The sequence below is a fragment of the Pectinophora gossypiella genome, chromosome 1 (assembly GCF_024362695.1).
Source record: "Pectinophora gossypiella chromosome 1, ilPecGoss1.1, whole genome shotgun sequence".
NCBI lineage: Eukaryota > Metazoa > Arthropoda > Insecta > Lepidoptera > Gelechiidae > Pectinophora > Pectinophora gossypiella.
The window spans coordinates 12,133,316-12,153,280 of record NC_065404.1 but is presented as its reverse complement, the minus strand read 5'-3'; the positions used below and the strand labels follow the sequence as shown (position 1 = coordinate 12,153,280).

General features: G+C 36.8%; 1 protein-coding gene across 1 annotated transcript; it reads right to left on the bottom strand.

The window, feature by feature from the left end:
- Positions 1–31: 31 nt before the first annotated feature.
- LOC126369115 (putative defense protein Hdd11) lies at positions 32–13,948 on the bottom strand. Its single transcript, XM_050013410.1, has 5 exons — positions 13,852–13,948; positions 8,387–8,559; positions 7,444–7,611; positions 1,260–1,360; positions 32–307 (listed from the first exon to the last, which is right to left on the bottom strand). The coding sequence occupies exons 2-5, from the start codon at positions 8,543–8,545 to the stop codon at positions 235–237; spliced, it is 501 nt and encodes a 166-aa protein (XP_049869367.1). The 5' UTR covers positions 8,546–8,559; positions 13,852–13,948; the 3' UTR covers positions 32–234.
- Positions 13,949–19,965: the final 6,017 nt, after the last annotated feature.

The window sequence follows — 19,965 nt, the reverse complement described above, 5'->3', positions numbered from 1 at the left end:
TAGATGGGGTGACGTAATAAAGTAGCCTGGGTTAAGTTAAAAATATTTATTTCTTATTTTGTATATAACTAAATAAATTGTAATTTAATTATTAGTAATGTGACATGTAGTTCTTAGATTGTGAAATACTGATATAAATCCATTTATCTTGAGTATTACATGTGATGTTGGTAACAAAGGAATAGGCAAGTAGAAATAGATGCTACGACCGTAATACCTAAGATATAAATTAACTTAGAGGGTTACTTTGACGGGGGCAGATTCTAGGCCCACCCAGAAGACGGCGCCGTTGTGTGCGACAGTCGCTCTGAAATAAAAAATATATTATTATACAATTAGCTTCTTGCGTGATCTGCGTACATAAACAATACCTTACATTGCTCGTAGTCACGGGCATAATGGTTAGGATAGTCTTGACTGTCTAACCTAGTACGGCGTGCGTGTATAATACAAATATATTTCAAATTATTCGTCTCATCCTCATCAATTTAAGAGCCACGCTCTTGTCGGTGCAGCATTTTCCATGCTACTTTTTTAGGGGAAAATAGGGCAGAGGTTTCCCTTTCATTATTTATTATTCATCTAATAATTACAAATGAAATAGGCAATAAATAATAGTCTGAGCTTTCGTTATAAATATAAAGCTTAACGATGAACTTGAATGTCATTCCCAAAAAGCATAATATAATCAATAACATTGCAATGAACTTATGTGCCCTTTCTAGCTCGACATTAAACGCCCTTCAACTCGTATTCTGCCAACCCGAGCAAACAGGCTACTGCCTACTTGCTCAAATGTAAAGCAACTTTATAACGTCATATTATAAAATAAAAAGCATCTTTTTGTCAACGTGACTATTTGTAGATTTATATCAGAATAGCGCTTTTATTCGGAATTAGTTAATGATAATTTCATCCCATATCACTAGCATAAACTGACAATGATCGACCGAAAGTTTGTCAATACAATACTGAGTCGTGGTGGTAGCTGGTCATGGCTTTAGTTTATAAGGATTTTCTGTCTCAGATCTGGTCGAAATTTTGCCCTATTAAAAGACAGTATGTACCTAATATAGCTATACTTAACCTATGTTAAAAGTTTAATTGAGTTTGAAGGGATTTAAACTTGAGAATAAGTTCCGAATCAATTAGGATCCGAATAAGCAAGAAGGCGCGTGTTCTGTTTTTCACCAGTATACGACTACTTATTTTAGCTTTATCAATTCGTTAAAAAGTTTCCAAGTAAATGACATTCTCACCTGAATTTGATTTCGTCATCGAAGTCCTTAGGAGCAGTCCACAGGAACTTAAGAGTTTGCTTCTCAGCCGACAACTCGTGTTTCTTGTGGGTCACAGCGTTCTGAAAACAAATTTCAAAAATCATTTGCGTCGTTGCATCAAAAACATAGGCTCACTACCCTAGTCGGAGTGAACACAAATTAATTACGACTTACAGTCAAACTATACTAAGAAAGCGCTCGTTGATGTCTTTTGTATGAAATAAATAAATATTTTTTATGTTACTTATATATTTCCTTAATACCTAGGCAGACATATTAAAATTAATCACTTGACGGCTATTATTTGGGTTGTTGGCTAAGAGTCTCCAGATATCGAATGAAAATATTACAGTTACATGTTAAATTGCGTTATGTGCCTAAAATATTAATTGTAAGTAAGTTAATTAACTTTAGACCAAATCTTATTTAACTACGTATTTTTAAGGAAAGTAAAATTGTATTACGCCAATATAATATCCCTACCTTATATGACAACTACTCTTTCCCAACTCTAGAACGAAATTAGGGCTCAAATTACGTCAGGTACCATTCGCTCCGGTCTAAAATTTAAATTCGCGAGAGTTACCTAGTAATTTATGTTTCCATAGCGGTGGTAATTTATGATATCCTGCATTTAGATAGGTAGCTACTTATTATCTGCGAAGACAGGTAGGTATTGTCGCAATTACGAGTGTGGAGGGCTAGTTTCCAAGTGGTCAAGGCTTTGGTTCTCGCCATGGGAACATAAGGTCTTACGCAGACAAAAGGCGAACGCGACAGCGGGTACGGTCAACGCTCTGTTATGAGCGTTAGCGGAAACGGGACGGATTTAACGAGAGTGATTCATTCAGGATCTCGGTGGCGCAGCGGTAAACGCGCTCGGTATGCAATTGTTGAAGTTAAGCAACTTTCGCAAAGGCCGGTCATAGGATGGGTGACCACAAAAAAAAAGTTTTCATCTCGAGCTCCTCCGTGCTTCGGAAGGCACGTTAAGCCGTTGGTCCCGGCTGCATAAGCAGTCGTTAATAACCATCAATCCGCACTGGGCCCGCGTGATGGTTTAAGGCCCGATCTATCCATAGGAAAGGCCCGTGCCCCAGCAGTGGGGACGTTAATGGGCTGATGATGATGATGATTCATTCATATCGTTGTGTGTCATACATGGGTAGGTAACAGGTGAATCCAGAAAGGTTTCGTTCCTACTGACGCATATGTACGCTACGTTATTAACACTACGTGACCGCGCATTTACCTAGTTAATTTTTATATCCGCCTTTCGAGTTTTTAGCAGCTTTAGTCACACGTTGGACCCATTTGAAATGTAACGGTTTCAGCCCTACATTTGGGCCACTAATAAAAATCATTGGGCGACTAATGAAAACGCGTGGGTGACTATTATCTTTATCAGTAAGCCGTACTAAAGACAGTATCCAATTCAATATCACTTGTTTGCAACGTCGCTGTTGCATCCGCCTTTTGCCTGCTCAAGGCTTTATGTGTGTGTTGCCGACAGATAGTCACGCAGTTTGCATAATGCCGGGTTGACAGTCGTGCAAGTAGGCTGCGTACGAACTGAATCTTATCCTTTGATTCGTTATAAATGTATACTATGTACCACCGACTAGTTGATCATTGCCACTGTCGATTGCAGACATGCAAGATAAGGCATAAAAATAAAATAGCTCGTGCCTTATTCGAAACCTAGCGATTTTTGCAAGCAAATTGCTTTTATGACTCAACATAGAAGTCTTTAGACTACAGTCATACTTTATTAAGTACCTACCTAACATTAGAAATGTGTAATCGGATATAAGGAATGTCATTCATAAAAGGCTAAAAATTTCCGTTTTCTATAGTTGCTTTTCTATGTTTACCATTACAGGGCCATAGGTCAGTAAGTAGAGGTAAATATGTAGATAAAAGAACTTCATTATATCAGGCCTTGTTTGCACGTATTGTTATTACAATATAACTATGTAATTACATTTAATATCCGGTGTCTACAAGGTAAGTTCAAATAGTCATAATAACGAGCCTAACAGTAATGAGACTGCCTACATTAATACAGGCATAGTATTATAAATATCTTCCTACTAAAAGAACTAAAACATTTAGCAACTTTAGTAAAACTTACGTTCAATATTAAGTATATCCGGTCATTAGTATTTATTAAATGTGAAAAAAGGTCAAGAGTTAGAATACAATCAAACCCAATATAGGAATAAAACCGTTTAAAAACCCAATGCGTATGCGGTATGGGAAGCGTTCCAGTTCCGAAAGCGGGAATTTGTATGAGACAGTACCGCGCTGCATCGAATATCCTGTGTGGACGCGCGAACTGTACGTGCATTGAACTTACAATATACTTAACCAGCTTGGGACGTTGCTATGGCAACTCCATAGTCGTCAATCATTTATTAAATGTTTATGACAAAGATTTTGCGAAAACAATTGTAGCGACCACGAGGTGGCCACAATGTTTGAGTGAAGGGACTCTAGACAGGCCCTGATCGAAACGTCAACCTCAGTTAAGAAATAAAAAGTTTTATGTTGTCCGAAAGTGACTTAAGTTATTAATAAATTATGTAGATCAGTTAAGAGTTGTTGCAATAATGGTTATATAATTTAATTCGATATGGAGTTGATGGACCATATAAATATTTATAATTTGTAATAGTTTTCCGTGCATGGTCAGGGACGAAAGGAGCTTAGAATTTATTAGTGACAAAGCGAAACTTATTTCGTACCTACGTAAATGTAAATACGAACTGTGGTTTGGGTACCTACTTGATGAAGTATTTAGGTGCCTATTTACACGAATAAATTATTGTAATTGGATGTTAATGCAGAAGATAGCCTTTGCAAGCTTTGGGCATTCATTAATTTCATGTTAATTTAATAACAAATGAGTACAACTTTTAAAATAATATCTTCTTAGTATTTTTTGATGTCATTCAACCTTAATGCATGGAACCTTGTAAGATTGAGATGAATAACATAATAAATCATCTTGTACTCATACGCTGGAGTAGCGGCGACCTTTTGCCCTCCCAGCACTCGGCCTCGAGTGATGCAACCCATCAACTGTTAGGAAATCTATCGCCTGCATACTACTAACAATTATTCAATACAATACACTGCTTATTGTAATAAACATCACTATTGTAACCGGCTTAAAGAGGGTATTGTTTTTATAAGCCTCAAGTCTTTTAGAGATGCGAGTTTTTTGTGAATTGTATGTATTTACAAGCGTACAATAAATTCATGTACATCGCACAAGTTAGATGTATTAGTACAATCAAAAGTAACCGATTTGACTAGTTAGAAACTAGCCTATTGTGAATAACGGGTTCGATTCCCGACGGAGACCTTGCCGAAATCTCATGAGACCGAAGAGCAAAAGTTCAGTCATAGCCCAGCGAATTATTTGTAAACAGTGGTGAAATTATGAACCATTAGTTGTCATAATTATAAAATTGATGTTTTTGTAGGTGTTTTTGGTCTATTACAGAAACGACATGTAACCAAGAGGTCTTAACCAGTTAATTTATTACTTTGCAAGAAACTGATTGGACTTGTAGCTTATCGTACATTTAGTTGCCCCTATTAGGGTGGGTAGTCCTACAATTCGTTGAAACCGTTCAAAGACAGTTAGCGCCTACTAAAACAGTAACGCTTGCACATTGCCTTCTGCTACAATTAATTTTATTATGTGTTTTAGGACATCCGTAATATTGATTCAATGTCAATGGTATAGGCATATTTCATCTAAAAAAGCAATATTAAAGTACGCAATACAAACAAATGTTAAATTGGTCTTCTTCTATCGTTTAGGTTATGTGGTGGATTACCAATCTCATCAACTGGTGTCAGGGTTCTTAATTAAATCAAGTCAAAATAGTAATATTGCTTTTTATAAGAATTACTTCCATGTGGGCTTTTTAGATTCTCTTCTCTCTTGTCGGTTGTAAGGGTTGTTGACTGGTGTCAGGGTTACTGTTGAGCCGCCAAAGGCCCCTGACATGACTCATGTAACGACTTACTTACATCAGTAAGTAGTAACCGGGACCACAGCTTCACGTGCCTTCCGAAGGACGGATCGTCTTACTTTCGGACAATCAGGTGATCAGTCTGTAATGTCCTAACCAAACTAGGGATCATAAAGTAATTTTTGTGATATTTCCCCACCGAGATTCGAACCCGGGACCTCCGGATAGTGAGCCTAACACTCCACTACTGGACCACGGAGGCCGTTAGACTCTCTGATGACTTGATTCGCTCCTCTAATAGGGTTTACTGGCGTGAGATTATTTGCGTTACATATATTCATATACCTACAGGGAATGACGGCAATTCGACCGGTTTTTTTAGGTCTTATGACATGCACGTAGTTGAGTGTCGGCATGTCAACCCGTCATTCCACGAGATTTATACGGCGTTTTATATTGATTAATTTGAATACTAATACAACTAATACTATTAACTGGGATGTCTAGAATACCTGCAGATGTTGTTTCCTATGGCAATATCGCGTGACTTTGATTCTAATTATTCATTGTTGTCAAGTGATTAATATCTTAAGCTTGTCGGAAACGAGTACAGGATTGAATCAATAGTTATCCGCCACGAGTAGGTACGTTCTACATCAACCCTTCCAAGCTTAAGGGGCCTCGTGAATCAAATTCTATTTTGTTAAGTATGTAGAGCAAAAAATGCGCAGGAGATACGGCTTTAGATACGCTAAAGTCTAACAAAACATTACATTAGTCATACAAAAACATTGACATCCACGTCAGTAGGATTATATGTATTATGTAGTGTATTACTAGCAGTCAGCACACGACTTTGCTCGCGAAATTTCATACAAACTTTCAACCCTCTTATTAACCCCTTGGGGGTTGAATTTCGCCAAATCCCTTTAAAAAAGGACCCCCATGCGAAAATTGAGACTGCTAGCATTAGTAGCTTCTGAGATTTGGTGATGAGTAAGTCAGTGATCTAAAGTTTTTGACGTTATCGTTTGAAACGTAAGGTAAGTTCGTTATTATAATAGTTGTAGATAAATTATAATCGTAAGTAATGTCTATACTCACAAAAAAATTGTTATGAACAAAAAATATAATTGTAAAAACCGTGCATTTAATTCTAAATGCTTATTTTTTATTACCTTGATACAAACATTATGTCTAATAGAGTTAACTGCTGTTTAGTGGAAAAAATACATTGTCCCGGTAACCTTCCGTATCTTACCTATTGTATGATATTCTTATTTTATATTTGGTTACTCGTATATTCAGTGCCAATCTCTAGTTATAAAGAGGAAACAAAAAATCTCCCATAGAACAAAAGTAATTGTTTTTTTTATTACTATTTATATAACCACACATAAAGTAGGTATTATTTTGAAGACGTGTTGTATGTATGCACAACGCCTTATCTATTAATTTGTAACTTATATGTATTATTCTGAATCCTAGTTACCTATGTATATGAAAGAATACGTCCAACTTTATATTTTTCTAAGTATTGAAACCTACCAATTATAAAATCTTGATTTCAAAAATTACCGCGATATTGCAGTGATAGCCCAGTTGGTAGAACGCTAATTGTCTCTCATTTTGAGGTCGCAGGCTCGAATTCAGCACAGGCCTAAACCATTGATTGTCGAATTTGTTTTCGAATTCATGTTTAGATCATACATGATTATCACATGCTCAGCGGTGAAGAAAAACATCGTGAGAAAACCCAAATTCCCAAGGAATGAATTTTCGAGACGTATGTGGTTTAGCCTATATTGGGCTCGTTTTCGTTCGCGGGTTGGAAGGTCAGACGGGCAGTCGCTGCTGTAAAAAAACCGGACCTGTCAAATCTTCAGGTTAGGTAAGCAAACCCTGTGAAAAACGGGATAGTGCTAGACAGATGATAATTTTAAAAATTAAGTCCTATGTATAGTCCGCGACTTTGTCTGTTTGGACTTTAGTCCCAGCGCCGGTTATAGTTAAAGATATGTATTTGGAAAGTACTCTATGTCCTTTTTTGTCCCTGTGACGACGTGTAGGTAAAATTTAATAATGATCGATTAGGTAGCTAATTCACTTTCACATAATACTACCTACTTATTATAATATTGCTTAGACTAAGATAAATCGAATGGAATACTTACGCCAGGGCTGCCACAGTTGAGGGGTTTCGCGAAGGGGTCGTTGGGTAGCACGGTAAAGGTTCCTACGGGCTTGTTACCCTGCCGAGCCTGCAACAGCAGACCGCCGATGGTGTTCGACTCCTCCTTGCCCGAGATCACCACCTCGATCGGATTGCCAGACTTCACCGTCTGATGGACAAGGATATTTATTATTACTAGAACTTTGGTAGAATTGAATCCGTGAATCTGAAGGACCTTAAAATAATAAGCGTACCTACTTAGAGTGTTTTCAACTTATCATTTTGCATCGCATAGGCGCAGTCTAAAAAACAAAACATCTCCACCAACCCGCAGTGGAGCAGCGTGGTGGAGTATGCTCCATACATCCTCCGGTTGATTGAGGGGAGGCCTGTGCCCAGCAGTGGGACGTATATAGGCTGTTTCTGTAGGCGCAGTCTATGGAGTAGTGAAGGCGATTACTCCACCGATAAGAGCGTAGCTCTTAAATAAAGAGAGAGAGAGAGAGGCGCAGTAAGCATCTTATCCAACATGATGGATAAATTATGTGTTTTCCTTTGTATTTTAAAGCAATAAAGAGTATACAAACAAACAAACATGGACCAACTACATTGATGGTAGGTCCAAGTCAACATACGATTCATATCCATCTTTAGACTTCAATAGTTGTCTTGTGGCGACGTGTGGTTCTGTCTACCCCGATAGATTACATGTGGTAAGCTTCTTCCGTTGTTCTCTTATTCTAACACGACTTATTGTAGGTTTGTTGCGGATGGCGTTCATTTGTCTATTATGTCTGTATGGTTCTTAAAGAAATAGAAATACCCTTGATTTGCTTTTGAAAAGGGTACATTGATAAAGTTATGTTTATAAAAGTCCCTCTAACATAATAGCATGCAAATATTGTTACAGTTTAGAAATAATGTAAAATAATGTAATATGATACCTTGGCGCTGGTGGTGATGATGTAGGGTGCGGGCGTCTGCTGCGGCGAGACGGGGTGCCGCGGAATCATGTCGACACAAGCGCTCTCCGGCGCTCCGCTGGAGTAGGCCTCCGCGCACACCGCCATCGCTAACGCTACCACCACGTACTTGCACCACATGTTTATAGGGTTTTCTGAAATAAAATATCTTTGTTAAGTATACTATTTATGTTACGTTGACGTCAGCAGTAGATACATTTCCTTGGTGAGTCTCTTTCGCGCTAGCTAATATTTCTCTCCTGTTGTCATAATGCACCATGCTAGGCCGCTAAAGGTAATTACTTAGTAATAATCACAAAAAATCAGACCTCCGTGGTTTAACAGCCTCCGTGGTCTAGTGGTTAGAGCGTTAGGCTCACGATCTGGAGGTCCGGGTTCGATTCCCGATGGGGACATTGTCGAAATCACTTTGTGAGACTGTCCTTTGTTTGGTAAGGACTTTTCAGGCTTGAATCACCTGATTGTCCGTAAAAGTAAGATTATTCCGTGCTTCGGAGAGCACGTTAAGCCGTTGGTCCCGGCTATTAGCCGTAAAAACACCTCCACCAACCGCATTGAAGCAGCGTGGAGGCCTTTGCCCAGCAGTGGGACGTATATAGACTGTTTATGTATGTTTGTATATATAATCACAAAAAAGTGTTATAAAAGTTAATATTGATAATAAAACTATGTTGGGACTAATAGAAAATACATAACATCATAAGCTCACGACTATATAGTCGTGAGAGACTATATTGGGAATATTACCAATTGGGCTAGTCAGAGGTACATCTATCGCATGATGAGCTAAGTATCTACGTTTCAAGGGAGGTTTCTGTTAGACCAACGTGTTGGTGAAATCTGTACTTAACATATATACGTAACGTATAATAAGCAATGATCGGAATAGGTAGTGCAATTTAGGGTCAACGACCTCAAACATTATATTAGTGTGGATACGCCCGGCGGGATTGCGGGATTGCGGGATTTCGGATATTTTCTATCTATACTGGTATTATAAAAGAAAACAATTATTTTATAAGTATTATATTTTAAATGTTTATCATTTCTAAAGTGAAAAGTATGGAAGAAATAAAAAACATTGGTCCTTTAAATATTTTTTTATTATTGTAAAACGTGTAAGCATTCAGTTACGAATAAAAGTGTTCATACAATGTAGACAACAAGTTAAAATAATCATTTGTTAATTAACAACATAATCAGAGAAATACCATTAGAAAACATAGAAGTATAAAATACCCACTCCTCGCCAGCTATGTTTGAGTCGCATATAGGGGGCGAGCCTATTGCCATTTATCGGGCACCAAATTATGAGCACATGATAATCATAATGAAATTTAACATTGTTGATTAATATTTAATTTAACCTTTGCATTAAATAAAAACAGTAATTATCGTAATTTATTTCAATTCGACAGAAAACGAACGAACGAACGATTGAATTAAAAAGTTTGTTTCCTTCAATCGTCATCTTCATTTTCACTATCAATTTCTTCAACATTTGAAATAGCATTTTCGTTTTCTGTGGAATTGAAATAAATTACGATAATCTTTTCCATATTTGCCAACTTTAATCTATTTCTTTTAACATTTAATATCCATTTATATGTCGAAAACGTCCGTTCAACTTCTACTGATGTCAGCGGGGCAAATTTCCAAATTAAAATATCGTCAGTTGCTGAACCGCTTGCGATTTGTTCTGAAAACGTCCTGATAATATCAATATCCGGATTGCGAGATATGACTGCTTCTAATTTATTTTGTATAGGTGAACTCATACTCCAATTTACTACTGACCTTACTTCATCAAATATTTGAAATGATTCGACTATGGATCTATCGCGTTTTTGTAAATTTGTCAACGCTATTTGTATTATTTTAAAATTTTCGTCGATGAAATTTAAATCATTTCGAATATTGTCTTTATTAATAATATTTTTCGCATTTTTTATTGAGACTGCTTCTGAACTTCTCAAACATGTCAAAATATGTTTAATTTCGTCAAAATATTTCACATAATAAGAGGCTGCTGCAAGCCAAGTGCCCCACCGTGTTATTATTGGTTGAGGTGGCAACGGTAAATTGGGATACATGTCTTTTAACAATTTTACTCTACTGGGAGACTTCAAAAAAATTTTCATTCCGTTGGCAATCAGTGTGTCTACATCCGGATATTCAGAACGTATTTTTTCTGCTACCCGATGGAGAGCATGAGCTAAACAAGTGACATGCTTCATGTTCGGAAAATGTTGTTTTAAAACTCGCCCCGCTGTCAACATGTACGCAACACTGTCTGTACATAACAAAAGAACACTTTCCACTTTATCTTCATAGGAGTCACCCCACAGATTTTTCAAACAATCAATGACAAACTGAGAAATTGTTTTTCCATTAATATTTTCTAATACTTTACAAGCTATTAGGTAAACTTTTTTTGATGCTGTAGAGTTCAAAGGTTTGACCAAAAAGTGCACTACATATCTTCCTAAGAAATCAGTAGTTTCATCCAATGAAATCCATATTTTTTCGTCCACAATCTCGCTGTGTATTGTAGCAAGCTTCTTTGCATAAATTTCGTCCAAATATTTTTTTCTGAGTATTGATTCACTGGGCAGCTTTTTTCGATTAGAACAAGCGCAGCACATGTATTTTTGAAAAAAGTTTTTAAAAGATGGGTTTTCAACTTGTGCCCACGGAATATTACAGAGAATAAGGAACTCTATAAAATCAAATAAAAAATCATTTGGAGACATCGACGGTGTTCCCTTATGCACAACTCCCTCAACATGTCTCTTGATGGTGCTCTTTCGACATCCGATGTTAGTCTCACATTTCGTACAGTAAATTGTATGATTTGTGGACTCGTACATCAGTTCAGGATAGGATTCAATCCAGCGTTGAACAGTCTCTTCCTTTGCTCGCCAACTCATGTTGTCTGAGCTGAGTAATCTGAAAAGAAAAAAATCGTTTAGACTATTATGTAAACATGAAGTACATGTTTATAAAAAGTTAGTCCTGTTGTATAAATAGCCATATTGTATTTATAGTCAATACTAGATAACATTACCGTTCCCGCGATATTCCGAGACTTCCGAGGCACCATAAAGTTTGCATCGAACTGTTTGTACTTTTAAAAGTAAATTACGATGGCCTCTTAATTTTTCGTAGACTATAATATATATTTATCATTCAAAATATCTTTAAAAAAGCAACCTAACTATGAGCCAAATATTATTCAAATCCTATTAGCTTTTTTCTTTGTGGAGAGACCTTTAAGCATTTTAATATCCTAATCTTATTTAAAACTTTACAAGTCTTCATAGCTAAGTATTTTAAAAAAGGGCTCGGGATCAAACCTTGTTGCCTTTTATATTTTTAATACTCTTAAGTACTATTTTGAAACAATAGAGACAAATCAAGAGAACTTAAATATGATTCAAGTATAAAACCAATATCAACGAAGTAACATTGATAGACTAAAACTATTTCTAATTGTAATTTTCTAGGTTACAATCAAACAAAACCTTACACATTTAAATATGAATGTTAGTACTTACCGATTTTCACCCAAAAATGGTCCTTTTCATAAACAAATCCAATTCAGTCACGCAAAAATCAGAAGTCCGGTATACAAGAGCCAAATCATCACAAATGCAGAGGTTCGTCAGTCCATAAAACAAGCCAAGATGTCGTCAAGATAATCAAATAAGTAACTCGAACTCACAACGTATGCACTCAATGAACCGAAGAACAGGAGTGAACAAACACCGCCGTATCACCTCATCATCCCTTTTGCAAAAAAGAGACAGAAATATGGGATTTATTGTCTCTTTCTCCCATTTACACTTTATGTTAGTACTCTTATCAGTCGTTGCCTTTGTTAAGCAAAAACAATAATAAGTACAGAAGTTTCACTCTTTTATTGTTTAGCGCATGCCGCCGCCACTTGAAAGGCAAATGCCGCCAACAAAAAAAAAGTAGAACACTGCATTCATTTCAAATTGGCATCTTATCGCTAATCGTACAAGAGTGCAATTTGCGTGCCTTTGTATTCGTACAATACATTTTCTAAGAATTTTAGTTGAGTTTGAAATAAGGAAAAATATGGCGGTCAATTAAGTTAAGTCGCGTTAAATTGCATAATAATTTAATGTAATATAACATTTTTAAACCCTAATAATCTTTATTGTGACCAGCTCGTATCGAAATAGTAATCCCGCGCGGTTGGCATGTCCATGTTAAGATTTCGTCACGCAATCCCGCCAAATTGCACTACCTATTCCGATCACTGATAATAAGTCACTGGTGCAAGTTCAGTGCCGGGGTAAGAACCGGCGCTCCCCGTTTGATAAGCAAGCCTGTGACACACAATACCACAGTGACTTCACAAAAAAGGATTTCATAGAAAATACATTGCACCTAAATGTCATTCAAGAGTTATGGGATTGGTATTGATTGAAACGTCTTAAAAAGTTTAGAAAACATTGAGTGCTGTTATTAAAAATAATTTCTAATATTGTTCCAAGCTATGTTTCAATTTGGCTGTTATCCTAATGACAACCTTAATTGAAACTAATTTTGCATGGGATTTACATACTTCAAAATTCTAAGCAAAGGCGGAGATTAATAATAAACTTAGTTGAAAGTAGGTCATGGTCTTTTGGTCTTCAGATCTCAAGTTTCAAAGCTACTCGGGGACGGCCGGCATGTCAGTGGCGTAACTTACCGGTCGACAAACGCATTCGGCGACTGATTGCACAAAACATATGTAAAATAAATAAAAATATCGTATCAATTTGTGAAAGACATCCAATGTTAGCTGGTTGATCGCCGTGACCTTTTATAAAAACATAGTAAACATAAATAAATGCATCTATTCAGCATTGCCGAGCACGACGCGACTACATAGGTAAATAAAGCAATAGGTAATACAGATTTATGAGCCGGCAAAAAGTTATAAAATTTCAATTATACGCATACTTGTATCTAACACGTTCTAGAGGAAATAATGTTTGATGGGATTTAAAATTATAACAAAATTGTCTATTGCACGTCTGAATAACACCAAAACAACACAAAGTGCATAGTGGCCTTATTGCAACTAAGCAATAAAAATCATGCGTTACTAATTTATGATCGTTATATGATAATTATTAAAAATGGGATATGCGTAGGAATACTAGGGGATATATTATATTATATAATTGTATTTGTTAACTAAAATTAATAAAAGTTCAGTAAGTAAATCACTTTTTTTAAGCTTGATACTTATAATTATTTATTTAATTAATAAAAAAAAACAAAAAGACCAGGCATCAACCACAGGTTTCGTCATCATTTTGTTAACTGACTCAAGTAGGTAAACTGAAGGGCTGGAAGTTTCGTTAATACCGAACGGTAATTATGATATTAATTATTGCATTTACCTTAATATTTACGAGTGCACCGGTGAATCAGGCGACGTGTGTCGTGCTGTGAATGTCTTCTAATGGGTCGCCAGCCACATCACGCTCAAGGTTTATATCTCCACCACTCGATCACACCTAGGGTAGGGCGTAAGGAAACTATCGCACGACGCGATTAAACGCCGCGGTCGGATATATTCCTTAATATTTGATTTGATATACCAACCAACATCATCTCCGTAGCGCTATCCCGTTTTCACAGGGTCCGCTTACCTAACCTACTAAACAATGAGTTATTAATTTATCTTTAGTTTTTACTAACAAACTCAGCTTAGATACGGCTTATGTTAAAGTAATCAATTATCAGTTAGCACTTTAAATCTCCCGCTCTTTCCCATACATCCATTATTCGTCCCAACGAGCCAATTCGCTCTCTTCCGAAGCGGTCGTCAAGTGTGCGTACGGACATCATAACATATTGTGTTAAAAAATTATAAAATCTACTAAGTGACCATCTCCAGCTTCTAAACTTCACCGTGAACAAGTAATAAGGGGCGCCCCTCAGGAACAGCATTCCAGCCAAGACAAGTTCAGAGCCTCATCACATGTGAGTCCGTTTCCCTTTTCCATCTTTTAAAGTGCTCACAACCCGACAAGGCAACCCTTTTGGATTTACAGTCGTGAGCTATCGAAATCATTAACAGCTTGTTTTAAGTTACGTAGTAGATACTGAAAAGCAATTTGGAATTTAATAAACGCTTTGCGACTTGGCTAAGACAAAGGCTTTTAATTTCTTCTTAGTTTGCACTGGTAACTGAATTACTGAGCACTCGACCCGACCCGTGATACGGTCACTGGTCACGTCGTACTTAAGTACATAATTCTTCGTAAAACGATGTTAAAGTGAATTTGAGGAACTATTTCACAACTGTCAGACAAGTAACCGGTCATTACGCTATCAAGCATTTTACTAGCTAATAGTAAAACGCCCTAAACCGCAGACCGCGGCAGTTTGCAGCATCGTGTAGCGGCAGCTTAATCAAACAAAGAGTTAGGCACGTAGGAGATTGAAAAGACGTAACTATTATGTAGGTATTGGATATTCCATGCCTAAATATTATATTGTTATTCGAACAAAAATTATACGTATATGACTTGCCTAGACTTGCGGGCCAACAATGCCTTAAATAAGTATTTAACTTTGTAGGGTGATGATGAAACTTTGCATGTTCTATCGATGTCAATTAAAAAACAAAAAGTTTCAAAACTCGACTACGGAAAAATCACCCTCTAAAAAGTATGAAACAAAAAAATAGGTATACTTATTTCTTTGAAATTCTCCCGAATAGTGATGTTTAGAAGATAGCCGTGGTTGTATGCCGTGATAAGCAAACTCTTAGGTCAAATTGGCATCTGTTAACTCGGATTCCTCATTTTTTTTGTTTATTTATTAAGTACAACCACATCACACACATATATATATATTATAACATGATTTATACAATAGGTAATGGTGTTTTAACTGATATATAAATATGTTTGGATATTAGATTAGATTTTTTTTCGATTATCAGGTGTCCGGTTAATGGCAATTTAAGGCCTTTGGCCATGGGACTTAAACATAGCTGGCGAGGATGGATGTTTATAATATAGGCAGGTACTACCTTCGACTTTGCGTCTTAAGACATTATTATCATATATATATATATATATATAGATACGATATAAAATATATAGGTAGATACTTAACTTGCGGCTCTGCCCACTCCAATAGGATAAGGGCGTTAATATAATATGCGTAAAACATAACAGCTGACCAAACTCATACCAAATAAATGGTTTATACGGGTTAGTATAACAAAGTAATACCAGTGAAGGTTACTTAGTATTTGTTAATAAATCATATTTTAACTAGTAACTAGATATGTAAATGAGTTTTAAAAAAGCATTCTAATACTAGTTAGAGGTTTTTGCGCCAATTCATTAATAATAATAATAATAAAATCATTGTGATATGATAACGTTTGGGGTATTTTTTTAAGGACTGCTTTTTCTTATGAATAGTCATTATTTGCCATTGAAAGGGTAGTACCTACTACGGGGTAATTTATTCATCAAAAAAGTAGTACTTAGTTACCATAATTGGGTGTAGGTAAGTTGGCTTATGATTACTTGTAGCTCAGCCCATACCGTTAACGGATCACCAGCATGAGTTTACCTATGTTTGGTATTATATTTACATTGATTTTTTAATCAAAAGCTTTTAATGAATTATTCCTATGAAGTAATTATTTTTTCGATGCTTCGTCATAAATGAATTTATTTTTTTATCAATTAAACAATAATTTTGCTGACTTCTCCTCTTCTATCGTGTGGGTTGTGAGGTGGATTACCAACCCCTTCAACACTGGTGTCAGGATTACTATTGAGCCGCTAAAGGCCCCTGTCATGGCTCATGTAACGACTATTAACTTACATCAGTAAGTAGTAAATGGGACCAACGGCTTAAAGTGTGCGCCGAAGCACGGATCGTCTTTCTTTCGGACAATCACCTGATTGTTAACTAAACTAGGGATCACAAAGTGATTTTCGTGATGTGTCCCCACCGGGATTTGGACCCGGGACCTCCGGATCGTGAGCCCAAAGCTCAAACCACTGGACCACGGAGGCCGTTACTATATGCAACGAAAGCGCTTGTTGATGTTGGCTCGACCAGTATATGCGGCGATATGGTTCACCACCCATCACGCTGGTCTCACAGAAAGATTGGTGAAGCGCGGGTGCTCGGTTCATTTTGCGATGGATGTACAACTGACTGGCCCAATTGGGAATATAGGCGTGATGCTATGTTATGACTTCATAAAATAAGTTAATAAAACTTCAGTACAAGTTCCAAAATATCGCTTTTGTTATGACTTCTTGTCTCCTGTGTACTTAGATTGTTATTGTATAATTCTAATTAGAACATCTATTGTATTCTGTATTAATTAATAAGTACTTTCGTTTGTTAGATGTAGCGAGCGCTCGTCCCACAAATGCTTGCTGTGATTATGTTATTCGATTCTCTACCTTGATACTTACTATCCGCTAAGTTCCTGAAATTTTGAGGTGTCCAGTAACATGCGAGGTGAATTTCAAAGCTTGAGCGATGGGCTGAACAGTCACGATTCAGGTCACTAAATCCGTCAACTGCCTCCGTGGTCCAGTGGTTCAGCGTTGGCCTCACGATCCGGAGGCCCCAGGTGCGCATCCCGGTGGGGACATATCACAAAAATCACATTGTGATCCCTTTGGGTAGGCCATTACAGACTAGTCACCTGATTGTCCAAAAGTAAGATGGTCCGTGCTTCGGAAGACACGTTAAGCCGTTGGTCCCGGTTACTACTTACTGATATAAGTATGAAGTCGTTGCATGAGCCTTTGGCGGCTCAGTAATAACCCTGACACCAGGATTGACGAGGTTGGTATTTCACATCACAACCCACACGATAAGAAGAAGACCAAATCCATCCATTCTACGATTTCGTGACAACTGCAATCTGCAACTTGTTTTCTATTTATATATGGCTCTGCCCATCCAACTAGGCACGGATTACGAGTTTGATTTTGAGTACCTGTTTAGTTCTGTTTTTCTTTATAATTAATTATTATCATAGTATATACGTACATGGCTAATTCTTTCAAGCTAGATGACATAAGGCGATGTGTTTCCTAGGCTGAACGTCCCCCAAAAACCCTTCGAGAACTTGTATAAAAGCAAACGTTTGATACCGATTAGATTTCCGGTTGCCGACTCCGGTGGGTCGGTGATTTTCCTCCTTCAGTTCTTATCGCTATCGGCGTGGGTACATCGATAAAGAGGGGATCCGAGGGTTCCTTACTTCTGACGTAATACAGTTTTACTTCCCCAACAAACATGGAATTTGTACACTTTGTGCCTTCCCACTTTTATTTGCCTCTCTTGGGTTGGCTGGAAGAGATCTCTTTAGAAATAAGTCCGCCTTTTGTACCATTTTTTGTCATTATGAACTATATTAAAAGTATACATTAAAGAATTTAATAATGGAACCGTCATGGGACCCATACTTTTTAAACTATGAAAGTAAAATATTGTGGTTTCAATTTTTACCTTTATTTTATGTTTTTGAATGAAATTTATTGAAAGAAATTGAGCTTTTGTTTTGGCAAAATCATATCAAAATCATAATCTTTTAAAAAAAGGCGCTTACGTGGTTTTCACTTTAAGGTGACGTTATTTTATTAACATCGGCCTCCGTGGTCCAGTGGTTGAGCTTTGGGCTCACGATCCGGAGGCCCCGGGTTCGAATCCCGGTGGGGACATATCACAAAAATCACTTTGTGATCCCTAGTTTGGTTAGGACACTACAGGCTGATCACCCGATTGTCCGAAAAGTAAGATGATCCGTGCTTCAAAACGCACGTTAAGCCGTTGGTCCCGGTTACTACTTACTGATGCAAGTATGTAGTCGTTACATAAGTCATGTCAGGGTTCCTTTGGCGGCTCAATTATAACCCTGAAACCAGGGTTGATGAGGCTGGTATTTCACCTCACAATCCACACGATAAGAAGAAGAATTTCATTAACATGGTCGAAGCGCACGGGCGAAGTTTGTGATAATTTGAGTTTAGGGATAGGTTATTTACCTATGGTTATTTATTCTGCATAAGTTAATCTCTCTCATCAACCATGGAGGATATGCCGAATTCTCTACGATCTACGAGACGACGAACGGCGAATGGATGAAAAAATTAATGGCGGGAAAAAACATTTTAATTTTTTATAACGATTTGACACAACCGAAAAATCAGAAACTTTTTTATGTTCATTAAAAAGGTTATTCCTACTCATAGAAAAATATTCAAGTACTTTTAATTTTTTCATCCATTCCCCATTGTGCAGGTTTCAGAGCTACTTATTAGTCAAACCAAAAGTGTTACATGCACAATCGTACGACAATACGTATCTGAAATTAAAATTGCTGCAAACTAAGAAAATGTAAGTAAGCAAAAGTTGCCGTCGTTTCGTAAGTACATACTGAAATAAAGAAGTATAAAAGCTAGGAAGAAACAGTTGACGAAGACTTTATAATGGAAGTTTATTTCTTGAAATGGATAAAGGAAAATATAAATCCAGGTGCTGATGTATGAACAATAAAATATAATTTTCTGCTTAACAATTTATCCTGTTGTTGAGGTGTCGGTATTTCCCGAGAACTAAAAATATGAGTAATAAAAATGCATTTGGGTTACTTATAGACCCGCATAAGCACCAGTACGAATTTTAATGGCAATAGTCGCAATAACTTACAAAAAATATACTTAATAGAAACACAATTGGGATAAAACTAAATAAAATACGCAAACATCAATTCAGGCCTTAGCCCCTAATATAGGGTGTTAGTGACATCGTAACGAATACTGAAGGGGATGATTCAGACCATGATTCTAAGTTATATCACGTGGAATTTTCCGTCGCAAAATTCATGTACTTACTTTTTTGAGTTTTTTAAATAATTTTAAATTCTATATTTTTGCGATTTAAAACTTTCACTTGATATTACCTCAGAATAATGAGCAGGAGTGGGTGTATATACTACACCTCTGCCTACCCCTTCGGTAATACAGGGGTGATGCTATGTTATGTTCTTGAGTGTGCAAGAGAAAACTTGTGAAGTTCTCTATCAAATAGATAGTTCTGTTTCGAAGGTAGTGCATTAGTATTGCTATGTCTAATGTCAAACATTATGATAAAGAACATCAAAATCTCCCCAAATCCATCTGTGCTAAATTTTATGAATTCAAGATGAATTACATTCACGTTTATTTAACTAAACCTTGCGTTAGTGTAATAAGTATGTTTCGGCTGCATGCATCGGTCTTCCAACTTGACTGAAGCTAAATTACTTATAGGACTGCTACACGAGTATTATAATATTTATTTATTTATTATTATTAACTAAACTTCCTCCGCGGAGGTCCGTGTTGCTCTATGGTGTTAGCTAACTTCTCAAAAAACATAGATGAACACAAAGACCAAGTACATTCTATACTTGGTCTTTGGATGAACACAAATAAACGCAACTGGCCATAGACGCTCAAAATTAAAAGTAAAAC